The following is a 20,383-nucleotide window of genomic DNA, read 5'->3' on the forward strand; positions in this document are numbered from 1 at the left end:
TTTCTTTTTTTTTTTTTTTTTGCCACAGGAAATGCTGTGGGAGCTGTGTTCCGCATGCATGCCTTGAATGGAGTGAATTACTGACCATAAGTATGTGTGAAATTCCCCAGGGGGAAAAAGTCTTACCAGTTGGAACTCTGCATGACTGAGGAGTTTGGCATTTGTACTACAACAGGGTAGAGTCATGTAAGAGAGTGTGCTTCAGGTGTGAAAATGGAGATACTTTTTTTTTCTTTTGGTCCCTCTTTCTTGGAATTCTTAACTATGGCAATGAGATGACCATGTGGACATGATACAAACCTCACGATCCATCATGTTGCCGAACTGCAGTTTTGCCTGCAATGGCTGTGGGAAAGTACTTTCATTTTGAGTCTGTTTTGAACTACAAAGTTTTCCCTTTTATAAATGTTTTGATAAGTTTTATGCTCTATGACCATTCAGCATCTTTGAAGGACTGCTCAACAGTGGAAGGACAGATGAAAAGTCATTTCATTGTTGTGACTGACCAGTTAAAATTTGACTTTTGTCTTTTGACATGGAATTTGCTGTGGAATTTGCAGTGTTCTTTTGAAGACCAAATTGTGCACAACGAAATTGCTCAGAAGTCAAGTTTCAGGTTTTCACAGAGTGCATACATTATCACAGGGCTTTCTGATTTTTTCATGACATTTTGGATTGTAGAATTTTTTTCGCTCACTTTGTTTGTCATTTGGAATATATTCACGTTGTTGCTAAATTTCATTTTCGGCATCGGAAAGTTTATGTTTTGAAAAAAAAACACCTGACAGATCACTGTTCAAGGTTGTATTTATAATTTTGCATAAATACTTCTGAACCAGTTGCTACCACAGGTTTAGATCGTGTTAGACAAATGACATTTGTTTAAGAAAGTGTTGCTTAGTTCCAACATCAACAGGAACTGGTCATCAAAACATGATCCTTTTGTCATTAACAATGTTGTTGTTGTTGTTTTTTCTTTGTCATGTAATTGGTTTCCAAAAGGTATTTATTCATAATGAAAAATGTACTGAATGCGTGTTGGACTTTTTGTACCTCAAGAATGAAGAATGGAATGGTCACAGCATCAAACACTTTTTTTTCTCTTCTTTTTATTTTATCTATTTATTTATTTATTCCATTTGGTTTTTTTAGTTTTTGATTGGTTGGTCTAAACACAGAAAAATTGAGTTCCCCTTCCAATGAATTCCAAAACCTAACATTTCCACCGGTACTACACAAGGCCAGTTTTATCTCAAGAATGAACCTGAAGCATGGTTGTTAATAAATGCCACAGAAATGTTCCTTGTCTTGCTGTTTTTTTATTTTTCTTTGCAGTTGTTTTGTTTGAAAATGATTGTGCACACAAACATGGTGAGAAAGAGAGAATGAGGAGGGTAGCATCAAAGAAGTTCATTGCAGAGATGAGGAAAACAACACTTTTGGCTTAACTTGAACTTTAAAATATATAAATAAGCACTACCAAGCTATATATACATAAGAACAATTTATTGCAGTCAACCTGAGATAGTAATTATGCGGATTTCATTAACTTGATTATGCAATTTATTCAGTGCTGCGAAGAAAACACAACTTAATCTAAGTAAATTTTAAAAAACTTGGAAAGGGTGTGTAACTTTTGTTACATCTAAAACACACTTGTCAGTATGTTTAGGTTTGATTTGTTTTGTTGCAAATCATATCATTGGCACATGTGTGTGTGTGTGTGTGTGTGCGCGTGTGGGTGTGCGTTTTTGTCAGACATCGTTGGACTGAAGTTGTGATTCAGTGAGTATGTATTGTTACTGTATCCTCCACACCACAAAAGGGGCAAAAGGATTAAATTTCTTTGAATCTTTGATTGCAAATGATGTTAAACACACCTGAAAAATACAATTGTGATATGGAAAGAGAGAACAGGAAATGAGAAAAAAAAAGAGCAAGGAATTGGCAGCCTTTTCAATGTTCTTGCCAGGAAAAACAACAAAAACACTGTGAAACACTTCTTGGAATATGAGCCAGCCAACAGAATGGTTAAAAAAGAAATAAAAGAAAATGTATTTGCATCCATCTCCGTCTCCTCACACATCATTCTCCCATCTATTCCTTGTTCCCTGTCCCTTACCCCATCCTCCTCATCCACACTTCAAGTTCTCCATTTAACACAGACACACACACACACTGATACACACACACACTGACACACACACATTTCCTCCTGTACACCTTTACATCAGAACCTCATGTTATAAGAGAAGGATCCCAGCAGTAGTGAACGTTTGAACTCAGCCCAGACAAAGTCTGCATATCGTGTTCTTTCAGTTCAAAGTCAAACACCTGTGCATTCTCTTCAATGTGCTTCTTGTTTGTGGATTTTGGTAAGACACCTGCAAACAAGCATGAGAAATATGGTGACACATTTGTCTCCAAACTGTTTACATTTTGAAGAAATCAACAAACTAGAACGCAACATATCAAAAACAAAAGAATTAATTTTAGATTTCAGGAAGACCAGATCTGACCCCTCACCACTTGTCATTAAAGACAAGCAAGTAGAGATCATCAGCGAATTTAAATTTCTCAGGCTGATCATTTCCAACGATTTGAAATGGGAGAAAAATACGGAAAAAATTGTTAAGAAAAAACAACAGCGCCTGTACTTTCTTTGGCACCTCAAAAAGTTTGGAATTAGAAAAGAAATCATGGATGATTTCTACCGAGCAGTCACCTTTGCTATTACTGTTTGGTACGCAAACATTTCCAAGGCAGAAGTCACAGCCCTGAACAGAATCATAAAAACTGCCACCAAGATTACCGGGGCTGATCTACCTTCTCTAGACAACATATAAGCAGCTACTCAAATAAGCAAAATCAATCAGCCAGGATGAATCACATCCAGCTTTTGGGATTTTTGTGATGCTCCCCTCTGGTCATCGGTACAGAAGTATAAGGATAAAAACCAATCACTTCGTCAATAGCTTTTCCCCCAAAGCAGTCAATGCCCTGTCTCTTGAACAAATGCAGTATGATTAAAGAGAGTTGTGCAATCAACAACCACTTACCTGAAGATCTAGTCATCAACCCCATCCACATGTGAAATGCAGGGTGTGTGTGTGCGTGTGTGCGTGTGTGTGTGTGTGCGTGTGCGTGTGCGTGTGTGTGTGTGTGCATCAGACACTAAGAAATAGCTAATATTTTTGTCAAATCATGACTTTTGACACGTTATGATGAAAAATAAACTTGTTTGGCCATTTGGCTTTAAAATCCAAGAACATGTAATTGAGCTTTTGTTAGCTGAATCTAATCATGAAAATGAAAGACAACATGAGCAAAAGAAACTTCCACAACATTGCAAGCCTCTGAAAAAGGGTAACTGTGTGTGTATGTTATTAGTGCCACAGCTTGTATGAGTTGTGTGTGTGTGTGTGTGTGTATGTGAACACATGTATGAGTACATGCTCACACACATGTGTATGTGAAAGCATACTTGTATGTGAGCTGGTAAGTAAACAATGTATGATACAAATAAATTTACACCCAATGTTAAATAATACCCTATCAAAACGAAACCAAACAAAAAATGTTCATACTAACCAACACCTTGCTGTACTGCCCAGCGCAGCAAAATTTGAGCTGGAGTTTTGTTGTACTGACTTGCAATCATTTGCACTGTACTGTCATACAGCAACTGAAAGCAAAATGACCCAGAGATCTATGTGTATCAAGTGGTAAACAAGATATACAATTTTCCAGAACATTAACCCCCAAAGTGCCAAGATACTCCGGTCATTAGGCAATGCTATGAACCAGGCACAAAAAGTGTAGTGTCACTAGAACTTGTAAATGGACCTAATTTCGAAATATGTTCATAAAACTTTCTGGATCAGTGTCAATATAGAATAATTTGTCTGGCACACAACTATGCTGAATATAATTTTTCACACAAACATTTAATTGTATAAGAATTACGTACATGGTGCAAAGATCACAACTTCTTCTTCTTCTTCTACGTTCACTTGTATGCACACGAGTGGGCTTTTACGTGTATGACCGTTTTTACCCCGCCATGTAGGCAGCCATACTCCGTTTTCGGGGGTGTGCATGCTGGGTATGTTCTTGTTTCCATAACCCACCGAACGCTGACATGGATTACAGGATCTTTAACGTGCGTATTTGATCTTCTGCTTGCATATACACACGAAGGGGGTTCAGGCACTAGCAGGTCTGCACATATGTTAACCTGGGAGATCATAAAATTCTCCACCCTTTACCCACCAGGCGCCGTCACCGTGATTCGAACCCGGGACTACACAACCAAGCATGTTGTTAATTAAGTGGAGACAAATTAGTTGTGGTTTGAGTTGCCTGTGTTAGATCTGGGAGTTCAGATTAAAACTTATGGCCACAAGACCAAGCATGTTATTCATTAAAGTATAGTTATCAGCAGCAAGAGGCGCCCCTAAAGCAAGAAAAACGATTTCTCTTCTCAATGAAGCCACAACACTTTGTAACTGAGTGTAAACGTTTGAGGCCCAACTACGCTACAACATATCCCAAGCAACTGTAGATTGAAACAAGCAATAATAAGTAAGAGGTGATCGGCTAAAAAGAATTTTTTGACCTTCTTGCCCCATACATGGGGCAAAATGCCCTCGTGCGAGGGGCAAAGAGCCTAGTGTAGGTATGTTGCCCCCACATTTCGGGTGTTTTGCCCCTTGATCTAATCACAAACTCATACTCAATGGAATATAAACTTTGCATTTAGGTTGTAATCGGCCTACTTAAGTAAACTGGCAATGCTTATTGCTTTATTCATTGCTCTCTCTCTCATTCACTGTTACACACCCTTCATTCTTTCAGCTTGTGACTCTACCTCCAGTAATCAAATAAACATGCTCTCTCTGCAAAATTAATTAGTGACACTAGAATTGCAGTAAGGGCAAATTGAAGAAATCGTGCACCCACTGGAGGCACATTATGTGTTACACCCACACCTCATGAGGACTGGTGCAACTGTATGGCTGACAACATATTACACAGGACCAATCCTCTTCTTTGTCATTCACGTCTTCCAGTTTTCTTTGGGTGGTTTTTCCATATTTCTTCCTTGTCTCAGCCATGCTGCTCTGCTGCTCAGGTGTCTTTTTTACATGGAAGAAGTCTTCTTTGCCGAATGAGTTGCAGAGTCATCCACTGTCATTCACCAGACAGTTTCAGGTCAAGACTGAAGTTAGTCAGGCAAAACTGCCTGTTACGTTTTTCTTCCTACTTAACATTGATTACATTCTGAAAACATTCACAGAACATAGAAGAAACGATCTGAGTCCAATGGATACTATGGAAGCAGATGGATGACCTGGACTTTGCGGATGATCTTTCCCTGCTGTCCCATAACGAGCTGGAGATGAAGGATAAGACCACAGTACTAGTGGACCAGAGATCATATAAACGAAGAAGTGAGGAACATAATCAAGCAAACCATTGGGTCCTATCAAGATCTTCTCACCACTGTGAAAAAACGCAAATTGAGGCGATATGGGCACATCACAAGATCAACAGGACTTGCAAATACGATCCTGCTGGGCGCTGTACAAAGAGGGAGGGAGAAGGAGAGGCGGACAGAAAAAGAGATGGGAAAAACAACATCCTAGAATGGACAGGTTTGAGGTCTGAGCGAGGCCCTTAGGGAAGCAGAAAACAGAGAAGGATGGAGGTAGGTGATTGACAACTTATCTGTGTGCCCCAACAGTCATCCAGACTAAAGGACAAGTGAAGCGAAAAAGAAGACCAGTGGACACTTCATTAAAAGTAGGCCTCAACATCCACATGCACAGAATGAAGATCATGAGAACAAATGCAACTGGTGTTGAGCCAGTCACACTCGAAGGTAAGGTACTGGATGAAGTGGAATCTTTCACTTATCTTGGAAGCACCACTGACATGCAGGATGGTGCAGATGCAGATGTCAAAGCAAGGATTGTCAAGGCCAGAGCAGCCTTAATACAGCTCATGAATATCTGGAGCTCCTGGGTGCCGTAAAAATAAACTAAAATTTAGTTCTTTTATTCTAGCATGATGTTTGTGCTGTTGTGTAGTACTGGGTGTTGGAGGATGAAAAAAGACTACATTCAACAAAGTGCCAATATTCATCAACAGCTGTCTGAGAAGAATTCTCCAGATCCACTGGCCACACAAGATCAGCAACACTGACCTATGGAAGAAGACACAACTGTCAGCTGAAAGGAATTTGAAGAAGAAAATGAGGATGGAAGAAGCAAATGCTACGAAAATAATCGTCAAGCATTACCAGACAGGCCCTGACATGGAACCGTCAAAGGAAGAAAAAGATAGGGTGACTGAGGAACACTTGATGAAGACACCGCCAGGCAGACACCAAGAAGATGGACCTTACCTGGAGCCAGATAGAGGCAAAGACACAGCTAGGATAGGGGATTGTGGTGGTCTGTTGTTGACGGCCAATACTCCAGAAGAGATGAAAAGCCTCACAAAATTGCCTTTGCCCGTTTCTCAAGAAAGTTTGCTTTGTACAGTGGAGATGTTATGATGGCCACTGATTCGGCTTTTTGTAAGCCCACTGGCCTTTTGAATGTCAGTTTTTGGAAAGGAGATGTCATGAAAAATGGCCCTGATCTGCTGACTGGAATACAAAGAAGGCCCAGATGCTACATGTGGTTATGGGAATGGACAACCACTCGTTGACTGTTCTGAAGGTGATTCGGTGAGTGGCTCTCGTGCCGTGCGGACACGCTTACTGCGCTCTCTCAACAAACCGAACGCGAACTGAGCTCAGGGATTTTCTGGACTTAGTTTTTTTTTCTCCGTCATACACAGTCTACGTTTGGAAGGCCGTCATTCACAGTCTACGTTTGGAAGGATTTCGATCGCTCTGCGCCGCTGTTTCTTCCATAGAAGTCGATCGCAGTCATCGTTTATTTATTTCCCCACCCTCTACCCCCCTTTGGTGTCATTCGACTTCAGTGTAACAGAAATGGCGCACTCGGCTTCGATTTCGACAATCAAACCAGTATTCATAAGACAGAAAGACATTCCCAACTCGGTCAACTCTCGTCCAACGGTATTGGAAATATGTCTGGCGGCGGAGCGTGCTGCTGGTCAAGGCACCATCCTTGGGGCACAGGAGATACGAGGCTTGTGGCGTGTCTACCCTGCAACAAAGGAGGCTCGTACAGACATCCTTCTTAAAGGTATGCGCGTGAGAGATACTGTGATACAGGCCTCTAATGCAAATCCTTACATTCTTAGGGATGGCTCAGAAGAAGAAAAACTGTCCACAAAGGTGTGGATTGACAATATTCCGATATCCGTGGCTGATTCGGAAATAGAACATTCCCTCACTAAAATAGGATGTGAACTCAGATCCGATGTCAAATACGAAAGGGCTAGGGACCAGGACAACAAGTTAACCCGTTTCTTAACTGGGCGGCGTTTTGTTTTCATCTCCGTTCCCCCCACTCCCCTTGAAAAGATCTTGAAAGTGAATATATTTAATGCCAAAATCTACCACAAAGAGCAGAAAGAAGTTAAAAAAACAGTATTCTGCTCACGATGCCTGGAGTCTAACCATCATGTCTCACAGTGCACAAAAGAAGTTGTGTGCCGACAGTGTAAACAACCTGGACATAAGAGAGGTGATGCAGCCTGTCAGTTTGCAGGGAACCCAGCAGACAAGAAGCATGCCCAGCAGCAGCAGGGAGACGACAGAGGGGTGCACTCGGACATCCAGAATGCAGCGGTAGCTCCTGTTGTCACAGCCACATCTCCAGCATCCAACTCTTCCACAAAAGGTGCTGGATGTTCCGGCAGCAAAGCTGGTGACCGGGGTGACAGAAGCCGACCGAGCTGTCGTCAGTCCACCCTCTTCTCTTTCGACCAGCATCGCAGCAGGTCCGAGACCCCCAAGCGCCAGCGGTCCCAGGATCGCCGCAGCCCGAGGGACAGGACCGACAAGCATCGTCGACGGAATGACCGACGATCAGGTAGCCCAGTCCCCCCCGTTCATGCCCCGGAGCCTGTGACTGCCGAGAATTGTCGGTAATGTGTTGCTGCTGTCCTCTGTGTCAAAGACGGTTTTGGTTTTCGCCCCCGGACTATGAGACTGAATAGTGATTAATTTTATGTGTTATGTTTTATCGATGTTAATCTTGTGTGTACTCATCAATAGGCTATAAAATGAATTTTGATTTACCCCCACAATGGACAAGTTATTGATCTCATCTTTAAATGTAAGAGGGTTGAAAAATAAGTTTAAACGCATTTCAATCTTTCGTTATTTAAGAGAGCAGAAGTTTGACATTATTTGTTTACAAGAAGCACATGTAACAGCCAAAGACATACCATTTTGGGAGAAACAGTGGGGTGGAACTATTTTCTTTAACGAAGGCACAAATAGAAGTAGGGGAGAACTTATTTTAGTAGCAAAGCATTTCCCAGGTAAAGTTAGTTTGAAAACAACAGAAGACAGGGTACTAGTTGTTTCAGTGTCGTATGACAATTATGAATTTATGTTAGCCAATGTGTATGCTCCAAATGAATCATCGGATAAAATAGCATTCTTCAGTATGCTCAAAGAAAAGTTTAGCGAATTTATTGACGGACATTTTCTCATGTTTGGTGATTTTAATTGTGTTCTCAACAACTCTCTTGATAATACTGCAGGTCTCCCTCATAGAGAATCAGAAGTTAAAGCGTTTAAGCATTCAGTCAGTACATTAGAACTAGTTGATCTTTGGAGAACATTACACCCTAATAGTAAAGATTTCACATGGCACAGAACAAATCCATTTATAGCCAGAAGACTCGATTATTGTTTCACATCACACAGTATGCTGCATTGTTGTGTTTCTTGTGAGCATCGGACAGTCCCTAACTCGGACCACAAAACGGTTGTTACAGAGCTTAATCAGAATATTTTTTCCCGTGGGCCAGGATACTGGAAATTCAATAATAGCTATCTTAAGAACACAGAGTTTGTCAAATTAATGAATGAACTGCTAGATAATCATTTAAATTATGATGTCAGTGATAATATTTCCTATTTAAAAAAGTGGGAATGTTGCAAAATTGAAATCAGAAATTTGTGCAGTGAGTTTGGTAAAAATGTAGCATGTAAAGAACGGAATAACGTGAAGAGATTAGAGCTACAAATTTCAGACGTTGAGAAAGACTTAGTAAACGATCCCTCTAACAAAAACAAACAGACTCAATTTCTAAAATTAAAACAAAATCTAGAATTATTGCTATTAGAAAAAGCGAGAGGGGCACAAGTTAGATCAAGAATTAAGTGGATTGAGGAGGGTGAACGAAACACAAAATATTTTTGTAATTTAGAAAAAGCTCGAGCCAAAAAGAAAATTATAACAAGACTTAGTAAAGAAACTGGTGAAGTTATAACAGATCAAAGAGAAATACTACTTGAACAGGTGTCTTACTTTAAAAACTTATATAGTCAGACAACAGCAGAAGAAGATGTAAGGGAAGCAACTGATATATTTATGGCAGATGAAAATTTCCCTCGTTTGAATGGTACGGATGCTGCTGTGTGTGAGGGACCTGTCACCTTAGAAGAAACGAGCAATGCACTTGCGAAAATGAAGAACGGGTCTGCCCCAGGCTGTGATGGAATTACAGTAGAATTCTTTAAAACATTTTGGTGTAAAATAGGCAGTATTGTGACAAATTCCTTCGTAGAATCCTTTAATAAAGGTGAACTATCTTACTCTCAGAAGCAAGGAATTATAACATTGATACACAAAGGAAAAGATCTAGAAAGAGATAAGCTAAATAATTGGAGACCTATAACCCTACTCAATACAGATTACAAACTACTTGCAAAAACACTAGCAGAAAGGCTGTCGTCCGTTGTTCACACTTTAGTTAATGAAGATCAAGCAGGCTACATTAAGGGCAGAAACATATCTACAATTATCAGATCGATTGATGACGTTATTAATTATCTGAATAAAACAAAGAAAGCGGGATACTTATTAGCAGTAGATTACTCTAAAGCATTCGACTCCATATCAAAAAGTTTCTTGGTAAATGCTTTTTCCGTCTTTGGTTTTGGACCAGTCTTTCAAAAATGGGTTACTGTCTTATTTAAAGGTTGTACAAGTTCTGTTAATCATGGTGGTTGGATATCTGAACCTTTCGACGTGCTGTGTGGTATTAGACAAGGATGCCCATTTTCACCTTTGGCATTCGTGTTAGCTGTTGAATTATTAGCTATTAAAATAAGAAACAGTCCCATAGTGGGAATTGTAACCCCTCGATCCGAGAGAAATGAGGATGTGCATTTAAAAGTAAAACAACTGGCGGATGACACAACCTTGTTTCTTAGAGATATAGAGGACATGAATAGATCGTTTAACATTTTTACTTCTTTTGAAAGATTCTCTGGACTGAAAATGAATGAACATAAAACAAAGGCACTAAGACTAGGTAGACAGAAAAGAGAGGTAAATCTTCCATTCTCAACAGTAGATAGAATAAAGATATTAGGAATCCATTTCAAAAGTAACCGAATGGCCAAAGACATTGAAGATAACTGGACAAGCAGGATTGATCGAGTGAACAAACTCATTAAAGAGTGGAGTAAACGTGACTTAAGTATTCAAGGGAAAGTAGTCGTGATAAAATCATTTCTTGTCAGTCAGTTCATTTACGTTATGCAGTCGATTGGCCTTCCAGCTGAGGTTCTGAATAAAATAAACTCAATTCTGTACAAGTTTCTGTGGCAGAAAAAACACAGTAACAAGAAAGCTTTCGAGAAAGTAAAAAGAAAAGTAATGGAAGCGAGTGTAGAAGAAGGTGGTCTGAACATGATAAACATGATCCAGCTCCAAAAATGTTTTCACCTACAATGGGCAGGGAAACTGTTTGGGGCGACAGCCAAGGAAAACTGGAGTGTGATCCCTAAATGGCACATGGATAAACTTGTTAAAGAAAATGTGTTTCTCTTAAATTGTAGATCAAAAGATCTAATAGGTTTGAACATGTTAGATAACGATTTTTGGAAAGATGTAGTTAGTTCGTATCTTGACAGCAGGCCGTTAAAATCACTTTCAGACATCAAAAGTAACAACTTTCACTCCCAATTGCTGTTTAACAACGCCTTGATAAAGTATAAAAACAAATTATTATTCTTCAAATCTTGGAATGAGAAAGGTCTTGAACAAGTAAAGGACATAATTAATTTCAGGGAAAATAGAGTGTTGTCTTTAAGAGAGATACAGGATATAGTGCGTAAAAACAAAGCAGGCATTGTTTTTGAATATAACGCATTGATAAATTCGATACCAAAGGCATGGCTTCAATGGATAGAAAGAGGGGAAAAGGAGGATGAAACACAGAAATGTGATGTAAGCCTGTACAACACAAATTTAAAACAGATTAAAAAAAATACACTCGTAAACAAAGAGAAAACTGTTCCCAACGCATACTACTTCTGGCTCAGAAAATTTGGTATCCACTTACTCGGGTCAATCTGGTCTATAGCGAGAGATATAACAAAAGAAACTAGATTAAGAGTTCTGCACTGGAAAATTTTACACAACATCTACCCCACCAATATCCTTCTAAACAAAATGAAAGTAGCAGAAAACAATAAATGTCCCTATTGTAAAGATTTGGTAGATTACATTGAACACTTTTTTTTTGATTGCCCAGTAACACACAACTTCTGGAAGTATATTGAACAAAAACTACTAACAGAAACAAGTGTCCACTTGAAACTGTCAGCATCAGATATCCTGTTTGGGATTGAAAATTCACCATATCTAAAAGGAAATTATGCGTATATCAATAATATAATTTTAGTGGGTAAAATGTGTGTCAGTATCTATAAAAAGACCAAATCAGTCTTTTCCTTACAGGTTATTTTTGAACGAGAATTTGAAACAAGACGAATTCACATGGAAAAAAACACTTCCATCTACAAATAACGTCAAATGATCAAATGAGAAGTGAGAAAGAGACAAATATGCACACAGAAAGCACACCAGAGCATGAACCCCCCCCCCCCCCCCCCGGCCCCCTCAACCCCTCCCCACCCCCCAGACAAACCAAACAATCTTCCAACACTAAAGTTTTGCAACGTGATTGTCCATATATGAAGAAACAGACAGACTTAGAATTGTGTATGAATGAAGGTGAAGAAAAAAAAGAAAAAAAAAACCAGATAAGTTTTGTACACTTAATTGTATGACTTGTACATCTTCCTTCAATATTATTGTAACAAGCCCAAAATCAGTGAGTGAAAAGTCGTATTTATTCCATAAACGCTATTTATTTATTTGGCATTGTGTGATTTATATACAAAATAAAACGGTGGTCGACCCAAGAAAGTCCGGGTACAAAAAAAAAAAAAAAAAAAAAAAAAAAAAAAAAAAAAAAAATTCAACTTGAACAGAGAGGGATGCTTGTAGTACTTAGGTTTTATAAACATTTGACGTACATGTTTTAGTGCTGGGCAGCAAAGAACAAAGTGCACCTCGTTTTTTTGGGCTTCATGACATAAAGGACAGACTAAATCATTAAAAAAAAAAAAAAAAAAAAAAAAAAAAAAGACTGTTCTGAAGGTGGTGTATCTGCATGTAAACCTTCCCCCTCTCCTCCCCCCACCCTCTCTCTCTCTCTTTCACACACACGCATATTATGAATGCACTTTGCCTTTCAAGGTGCAATAAACTACTTGTGAACAGCATATCTAGCTTTGGGAAACCAATAGTAAACCCATAATGTGTCCAGTGTGACAGATACGAAATGAAAGAAGTATGCCATTTACTTTGTCTGCCCAAGATACACATCTTTGCATAAAAATATATGTTCTCCTTTGTTATTACAGATTCCCTTCCAATTTCAAGATCTAGTTGCTCTGCTCAAACACATCACATGGTAGGACTTTTTAATTAAGAATTGATATTACGGAATGCTTAAAGGTCATAACTGCAAGTGCAAGGTTACCTCCAGCAATTAAAAAACAAGACATATATGTATAGTGCATAGCTGAAAATCAAATCAGCTTGAATACCCTATAGTTGGCATTGTCTACCCATTTGTTCACATGGGTCTTATGGCCTGTAAAAATGATCATTATTTCTTTTTGTATTTTATATGCAAGAATGCACAAGTACAGCAATGCTGTTTAATATTCATCAAGCAAAACACTTGAAGAAGTCAGAAAGAAGCACAAAGAAAGAGTTCACTATCCATTCCAAATCACAGGGGGCAAAACGCCCAGTGAATGGGCAGAAGCCCACTAGTAGGCGTTTTACCCCAGCACCTTGTAGGTGTTTTGCCCCAGTTTGAAAACATTACTATGGTAGAATTTCCAGGAAAATGCAAGGGAGACAAAACGGTTTCAACACTTCAGTTCAACAACTGCCACATTCCTTTCACAGAAAAATATTATCAAATTTTGTTTTGAATAAAGAACAGACGCTGGCATCAAAATTTCAACAGCATGGGTTTTACAGAAATCAAGGTGAAAACAATCAAATCATGTGGAAAACAAATCTGACTTCTGAGTGGCCTCTGTGTTGAGGTGTGTTTTCCCAGCTGCCAAGCGGAAGCAGTAAGAGTGTCATTTGCTCGCCGTGTCACATGATCTCCAATATTTTGGGGGTGGGCGTTTGACCCTGACTGGGCTCCTTGCCCCAAATTACCCTACTTGACTGAGTGGCTGAAGAGCAGCAAGAAAACCTAACAGGAGTAAAGAACTTTATCATTTCATCCCTGCAAGTAGCAGCTGAAGAGAGAAGGCCTGAACTCACTCCGGACAATGGAACGCTATAGCGTTCCTGATGTATGGTAGCGTTCCGGACGATGGAATGCTATAGTGGTTTCGACAATTAAAAATTTGTCTACGTTTTCCTCATGGGGTAGCATAAAAATTGCAGCTACATCGGGCATTGTGAACGTGTCAAGGGTCGAATGGAAAGTTTCTTCGTGAGGTTCCGTAACCATACACTCGCTGGCCAGCCATTGACCTTGGTACCCCACATGACAGGCTAATCTGCATGGGTATTGAAAATGGTGTCACAGGCGATACAAGTGGAAATTTTTGGAGTAAACTAGATTATGACAGTGGCTTTTTACTGCTGCTGAAGTGATTGAAGTGCTTCAAACTGAAGGTTTCTACATTGACGAGGATGATGAAGACATTGAAAAAAGTATCTGCAATGAAGAAAGCTACCAGCAAGAAGGTACTGACAGTGACTCAGCTTCTGAGGGCTGTGAAGGGAGGGAGGGGTGTGGGCAGACACATGACGTGAGAAGAGGGGTCAGTGGGTCAAGTACAGGGAGTTCCATTAAGTTACTTTGTGTTTTGTATTTTTTGTGATTTTTTTCCCCCTAACCCTAACAAATGGGTCGTCTGTAGGGGAAAGCAAGAAGGAAAACTATTGGTCTGGAGTGAGTTAAAGTGAACACAGAAAACGGCTCACACAGAACCTCTGACCTTATTGTCCTCACTGGTGGTGCCCAGAGAGGAGTACGCCTGGAAGTGAACACCGCTCTGCTGACACCACGACAACAGGTCTTTCTGCACCAGGTGGGGGTGGAACTCAATCTTCAAACACAACACTGGCTCATTTATGGCTATTAGTTTTGTTAAAGGGGGAAACAAGCATCACAGACATAATCATAAAAACTTGTACCAAACACACACACATATATCTATCTCTCTCTCTCACACTCTCTCTCCATATATAGATATACATAAACATGCATACATATAACATACACAGGCACATATGCATGTGGTATGTGCACAAACACACATGCACATGTGCACTCACACATTCACACACACACATACACACACTATACATTCACACATACACATACTATCATCAACAGCAGCAAATTGTAACTCTGTATGAATCACACAGACAAACACTCACATACACTATTAGTGAAAAGATGTAAATTTGGGATTAACAACAGCATCATTAACACACACACACACACATCTGTTATCAGGTATTAATATACATACATACATACACACACGCACACACACACTATAATTCACATGCATGCACAACCACAGTGCACCATGCCACACCACTACAGGTGTACTGGACACCTCCTCATTACCTGCAGCACAGCAGGCGTTACTCTGCACACACCTGTCAACTCCTCCAGGTGATGCTGCAAGAAGTTGGATACCCCAACTGCCCTCAGCTTACCTGTCATCATCATATTCACCAACACCTCTTTATCTCTGAAAATTTTCATGCAATATTTTTGAAAAAACAGAACAGGAAAGAAAACATATCATCACTGATGAAAAAATGCACACAAAACTAACTCCCAATGTTTCTGATGAAATGGAAATGAAAAACTGACTTCATTTATAATATATATATATATATATATATATATATATATATATATATATATATATATATATATATATAAACATTTAAAAAAACAACAACAAAAACCCATGACTTCACTGCTAATCAAAAGATCAGAGACTGGGTTCAAAATAACGAAAGGCATCACAAATTAATTATGGTGAGAAGCGTGAAACCTGGTGTAGTTGATGACGGAATGCATTACAACTTGACTTCCTTGATCATAGTTGTATTTCATCTTATCTTAATGTTTTACATATATGTATCATTTATTTTGTAATGTTCCAATACAATTCCATCCTCATCCATCTTCTTCACAAACTGACTCCACTGACGATAAGAAGCATCAAACCTGGTGCAGGAGCTGATGATAAAATGCACGATGACATCTTGACTTCACTGATGACAATGTCATTATTTCATTCTGATCCTTTTGTCATGCTCTGAATCAATTCCATTGTTGATTGCCTTCCTCATACAGCTGTTCCATGTCGGCCCAACTGCCCAGGGGGTTTAATGCATGACAACTTGACTTCCCTGATGACAATTTTATTTCATTCTGATGGGTGCAATAGCCAACTGGTTAAAGCACTGGACTTTCAATCTTAGGGTCCCCGGTAACAGTGCCTGGTGGGTAAATGGTGGAGATTTTTCTGATTTCCCAGGTGAACATATGTGCAGATCTGCTAGTGCTTGAACCCCTTTCATGTGTATACGCAAGCAGAAGATCAAATATGCATGTTAAAGATCCTGTAATCCATGTCAGCATTCAGTGGGTTATGGAAACAAGAACATACCCAAAAAAGTCATATACGTAAAAGCCCACTCATGTACATACGAGTGAAAGTGGGAGTTGCAGCCCATGAACGAAGAAGAAAGAAGACTTCACTGATGACAATTTTACTTCATTTTAATTGTTCTGTTTTTTTTCTTTTGTCATGTTCCAATACAGTTCCATCGTCACTTTTACCTTCTTCATACAGCTGTTCCATGTCGGCCCAGCTGCCCAGGCGGTTGGGTTTATGGCGGCTGTCTCCTGGCTGCATCTTTTGAGTGCCTGGCCAGTGGATGAGGAACAGGTCCAGGTAACTGCACTGCAAGCGTGCCAGTGACAGCAGGCACGCCTCTCTGCAAGCACCTCGCCCCTGATCCTTGGGGGCTGATGGAGGAATGGAAATGGGAATGAATGGTGAGAGAAAATACGGAAATAATAAAAGGAATGTAAAGGACCAACCAGAGAAGGGGAGGGAGGGGCTGGGGAGGGGTTGGGGGTGGGGGGGAGATGGGCAGGATGGATGGAAGAACAGAGGAAGAAAGAAGGTAAGGAACCATAAAAGGACGAAGAAGACAGAGTAAAAGATTGACTTGAGACTGAAGAACGTTTTTCTGCATTAAAGAGTTGCATTCAAGTATTTTGCTGTTCATATTTGGGGAAATCAAATGAAACAGCTAAATAACAAGCAAATAAAACTTATATAATATACTATAACTGTTTAAAAAATGCAAGAAAAGTAATCTAATAATCCATTTAAACCTGTTCTTTCTGTGCTTGTTTTGTTTTTGTTTGTTGAAACTTAAAAACTTCAGTCATAGGAATGTATATAAGAAATGACAGTAATGAATATGTCATCCAAAATATCCATTTGGTTTACAAGAGAAACATACCCAGTTTACTTGTGATGAAAATGTCTTGACGACAAAGTCCATATTTAGGCAACAAGGTCTGCAGACTCCTCCCAATGTCTTCCTCATTGCGGTATACAGATGCCGTGTCTGAAAACAGTCCAGAATTAACACTGTGCTGTGAGGTATCACATACCATCAGAGGAATTAGTTATGGAATTGCATGCAATAATGATGACTGCCGTGACTATGAAATAGATAGTTTTAATAATCACAGCATGGACATTTTTGCCAAAGCATGCCTGTTGATTCCAGTCTTTCTTTTCTTTTCCTCACTTAAAAACAAATCAACCTGCCAGCCAACCAGCCACATGCATAAAAAAACCCTAATCAATCAACCAAACACACAGACACAAACACAAACACATACATGCGCACACTCTGTGTATGCGAAAAAGAATCACATGTATTCTGTTTATATGCACCACAAACTTATCTACTATGTACACTACAAACTTATATACCGTCATGGATAAAAAGAATGGTGGATTATGAAATTTATATCTTGGTGTGAAAATGTGAACCAAAAAGCAAAACAAAACAAAACAAAACACTCAGGCAATCAACCAACCAACAGCTACACACAATACATAAAATAAGAAGGTAAAAACTTAGAACACCGGAATCAAAAGAGAATAACAAAGACATCTGTTAGAGATTAGATTAACATAAGTCAGATCATAAATGATACATAATATCTAAACAATCAATTCACCAAAACCAATCAACAACGAATGCAAAATCTTAAAAATGAAATCAAACAAACAAATAGATAAATTTATCTATCTTACCAAAAGACCGATAGCCCGCAGCAAGAGCTGAATCCAGAATACGATGAACTGTTTCCTGTCCCCGGATTTTGAATGTCCCCACTGAAACACAACAGTAACACTCCAGAATAAAAATAACTTTATATATATATATATATATATATATATATATATATATATATATATATATAATTTCTAAAGAATTAGTGGGCCTTCTTCGGTCATGGCTGACCATGGATAGAGTATATCCGTCCTAATGTCTAATTGGGCTGTCTGCTTGGACCAAGCAGCGTCGCCTGTGACTGTAGAGACCGATGCGAGAGACACAGTCTCTGTCGCAGCGATCACATGTGTAAGCTGATGCTGGTCTGTCCCTTTTCTGCGAGCTCGCTTTTCTGCTGCAGCAGCTGACAGTTTGTCCTCATCAATCCATAGCTGATTCTTGAGAGTGCTTCTCCATCTGTTGCGGTCATCTGCAAGGCCCTCCCAGGACTCAGTGTTGATCTCAAGTGCCTTCATGTCACGTTTGCAAACGTCTTTGTATCTCAGCTGTGGGCGGCCGATGCTTCTCTGCCCCATGGCGAACTCTCCATAAAGGATGTCTTTTGGGATGTGACCATCTTCCATGCGGTGAACGTGGCCCAGCCAGCGCAGCTGACGCTGTCTCAGCATGGTATACATGGTCGGGAGGCCAGTGCGAGTCAGGACTTTGGTGTTTGTCACCTTGTCTTGCCAGGAGATGCCGAGTATGCGCCGTAGGCTTCTCAGGTGGAATGTATTGAGCCTTTTCTCTTGATGAGCATGTGTGGTCCACACCTCACTGCCATACAGCAAGGTGCTGAGGACGCAGACGTTGTAGACAGCCATCCTTGTCTTCGTGGTCAGCTTGGGATTTGTCCACACTCTTTGTGTGAGGCGGGCTAGCATTGTGGCTGCCTTCCCGATCCTCTTGTCGATCTCGGTGTCAAGGGAGAGTTTGTCAGTGATGGTGGACCCAAGGTAAGTGAATTGATGGATGGCTTCAAGCTCGTAGTCATCAATGGTGATGGCTGGTGGAGATGGTGTGTCTTGGCCTAGGACATTTGTCTTCTTGAGACTGATGGTCAGACTGAAATCTTTGCAGGCCTGGGAGAAGCGGTCCATTTGTGACTGCAAATCCCGCTGGGTGTGGGTCACAACTGCGGCATCATCAGCAAAGAGCATGTCTCTGTTGAGGGCTTCGCAGACTTTTGTCCTTGCTCTGAGGCGAGCGAGGTTGAAGAGCCTGCCATCTGATCCAGTCTGCAGGTAGATCCCTTCTTGCGCTGTGCTGAATGCATGTCTCAGAAGAAGAGCACAGAAGATTCCAAATAGGGTGGGGGCAAGGACACAGCCTTGCTTGACACCGCTGTGTACATCGAAGGGCTTGGAGAGGTTACCAATAAACCTCACCGTCCCTTTCATGTTGGAGTGGAAGGACTCAATCAAGCTGTGCAGTTTGGGGGGGCAGCCAATCTTTCGAAAAGCCCTGAAAAGGCCGTCTCTGCTGACTAGGTCAAAGGCCTTGGTGAGGTCAATGAATACGACATACAGGGGCATCCTCTGCTCTCTGCACTTCTCCTGGATTTGGCAAAGGGAGAAGATCATGTCTACCATGGATCTCTCTGCTCAGAAGCCGCACTGTGATACTGGGTAAACGCGTTCGGCCAGTTTCTGCAGGCGAATTAGGAGGACCCGAGCGTAGACTTTGCCTACAATGCTGAGAAATGAGATGCCTCTGTAGTTGTTGCAGTCCCTCCTTTCACCCTTGTTTTTGTAGAGGGTGATAATCTTGGCGTCCCTCATGTCCTGCGGTACAGCTCCCTCATTCCAGCACTGACAGAGGACTGTGTGCAGAGGATGCAGAAGAGTAGTCTTGCAGTGTTTAATGAGGTCTGGGGGAATTCTGTGACTGCCAGGTGCCTTGCCTGATGCCAGGCTGTTAATGGCATATATATATATATATATATAATTTCTAAAGAATTACTTTTGCATGAAAGAAAGAATAAACATTTCACTGTCTAAAAATAAAATATTTTGTTCCCATTAAAAAAAAAAAGAAGGAAAATTTGTCTGCACTAATGTTATAAAACATTCAAGCTTTCATGTTCCTGACATATATAAAAAGTTAGACAGATGGAGAGAGGGGGGAGGGAGGGAGGGAAGGAGAGAGAGAGAGAGAGAGATTTACTGGGGGTGTAAATGTCACCTTAACAGGCAACACTGAGAAGAAGAAGAAGAAGAAGAATTTATTTGGCAAAAACTGTTGACATGTCTCAAGTGCTTTAGAATTTCACAGGTAATTTGGACATTTTATACCAGGTTTGTGGTGAAAGAGAACGCCATCATTTGCATGAAGTAATTCGATAGAAAGCAAAATATCCATTCAAAACACAATAAAAGCTGGATTTTTACAGTCATATAAAATAGTCTCTAAATATGCCAAAGTAAAGTATGCAGACCTATAGAAACACATCTGCATATATCCCTTTCCTGTATTAGTGTATATTATCT

The 20,383-nt window shown here is 40.1% G+C and overlaps 1 protein-coding gene across 2 annotated transcripts in view; it reads right to left on the reverse strand.

Annotated features, from left to right (window-relative positions):
- The window catches only part of LOC143293851 (glyoxal reductase-like), a 21,823-nt gene continuing 1,440 nt past the window's right edge, over positions 1-20,383 (reverse strand). Inside the window, exons 2-8 of one of the 2 annotated variants that reach the window (XM_076605141.1) lie at positions 17,873-17,953; positions 17,064-17,171; positions 16,369-16,557; positions 15,136-15,227; positions 14,495-14,605; positions 3,592-3,685; positions 1-2,384 (exon numbers count right to left, since the gene is read on the reverse strand). In XM_076605141.1, coding sequence (XP_076461256.1) covers positions 2,239-2,384; positions 3,592-3,685; positions 14,495-14,605; positions 15,136-15,227; positions 16,369-16,557; positions 17,064-17,171; positions 17,873-17,953 — 821 coding nt within the window. In that variant the 3' untranslated portion in view covers positions 1-2,238. The remainder of the gene's footprint in view (positions 2,385-3,591; positions 3,686-14,494; positions 14,606-15,135; positions 15,228-16,368; positions 16,558-17,063; positions 17,172-17,872; positions 17,954-20,383) is intronic. The other variant, XM_076605142.1, reaches the window with a different exon arrangement.

The sequence above is a fragment of the Babylonia areolata genome, chromosome 19, assembly GCF_041734735.1.
Source record: "Babylonia areolata isolate BAREFJ2019XMU chromosome 19, ASM4173473v1, whole genome shotgun sequence".
NCBI lineage: Eukaryota > Metazoa > Mollusca > Gastropoda > Neogastropoda > Buccinidae > Babylonia > Babylonia areolata.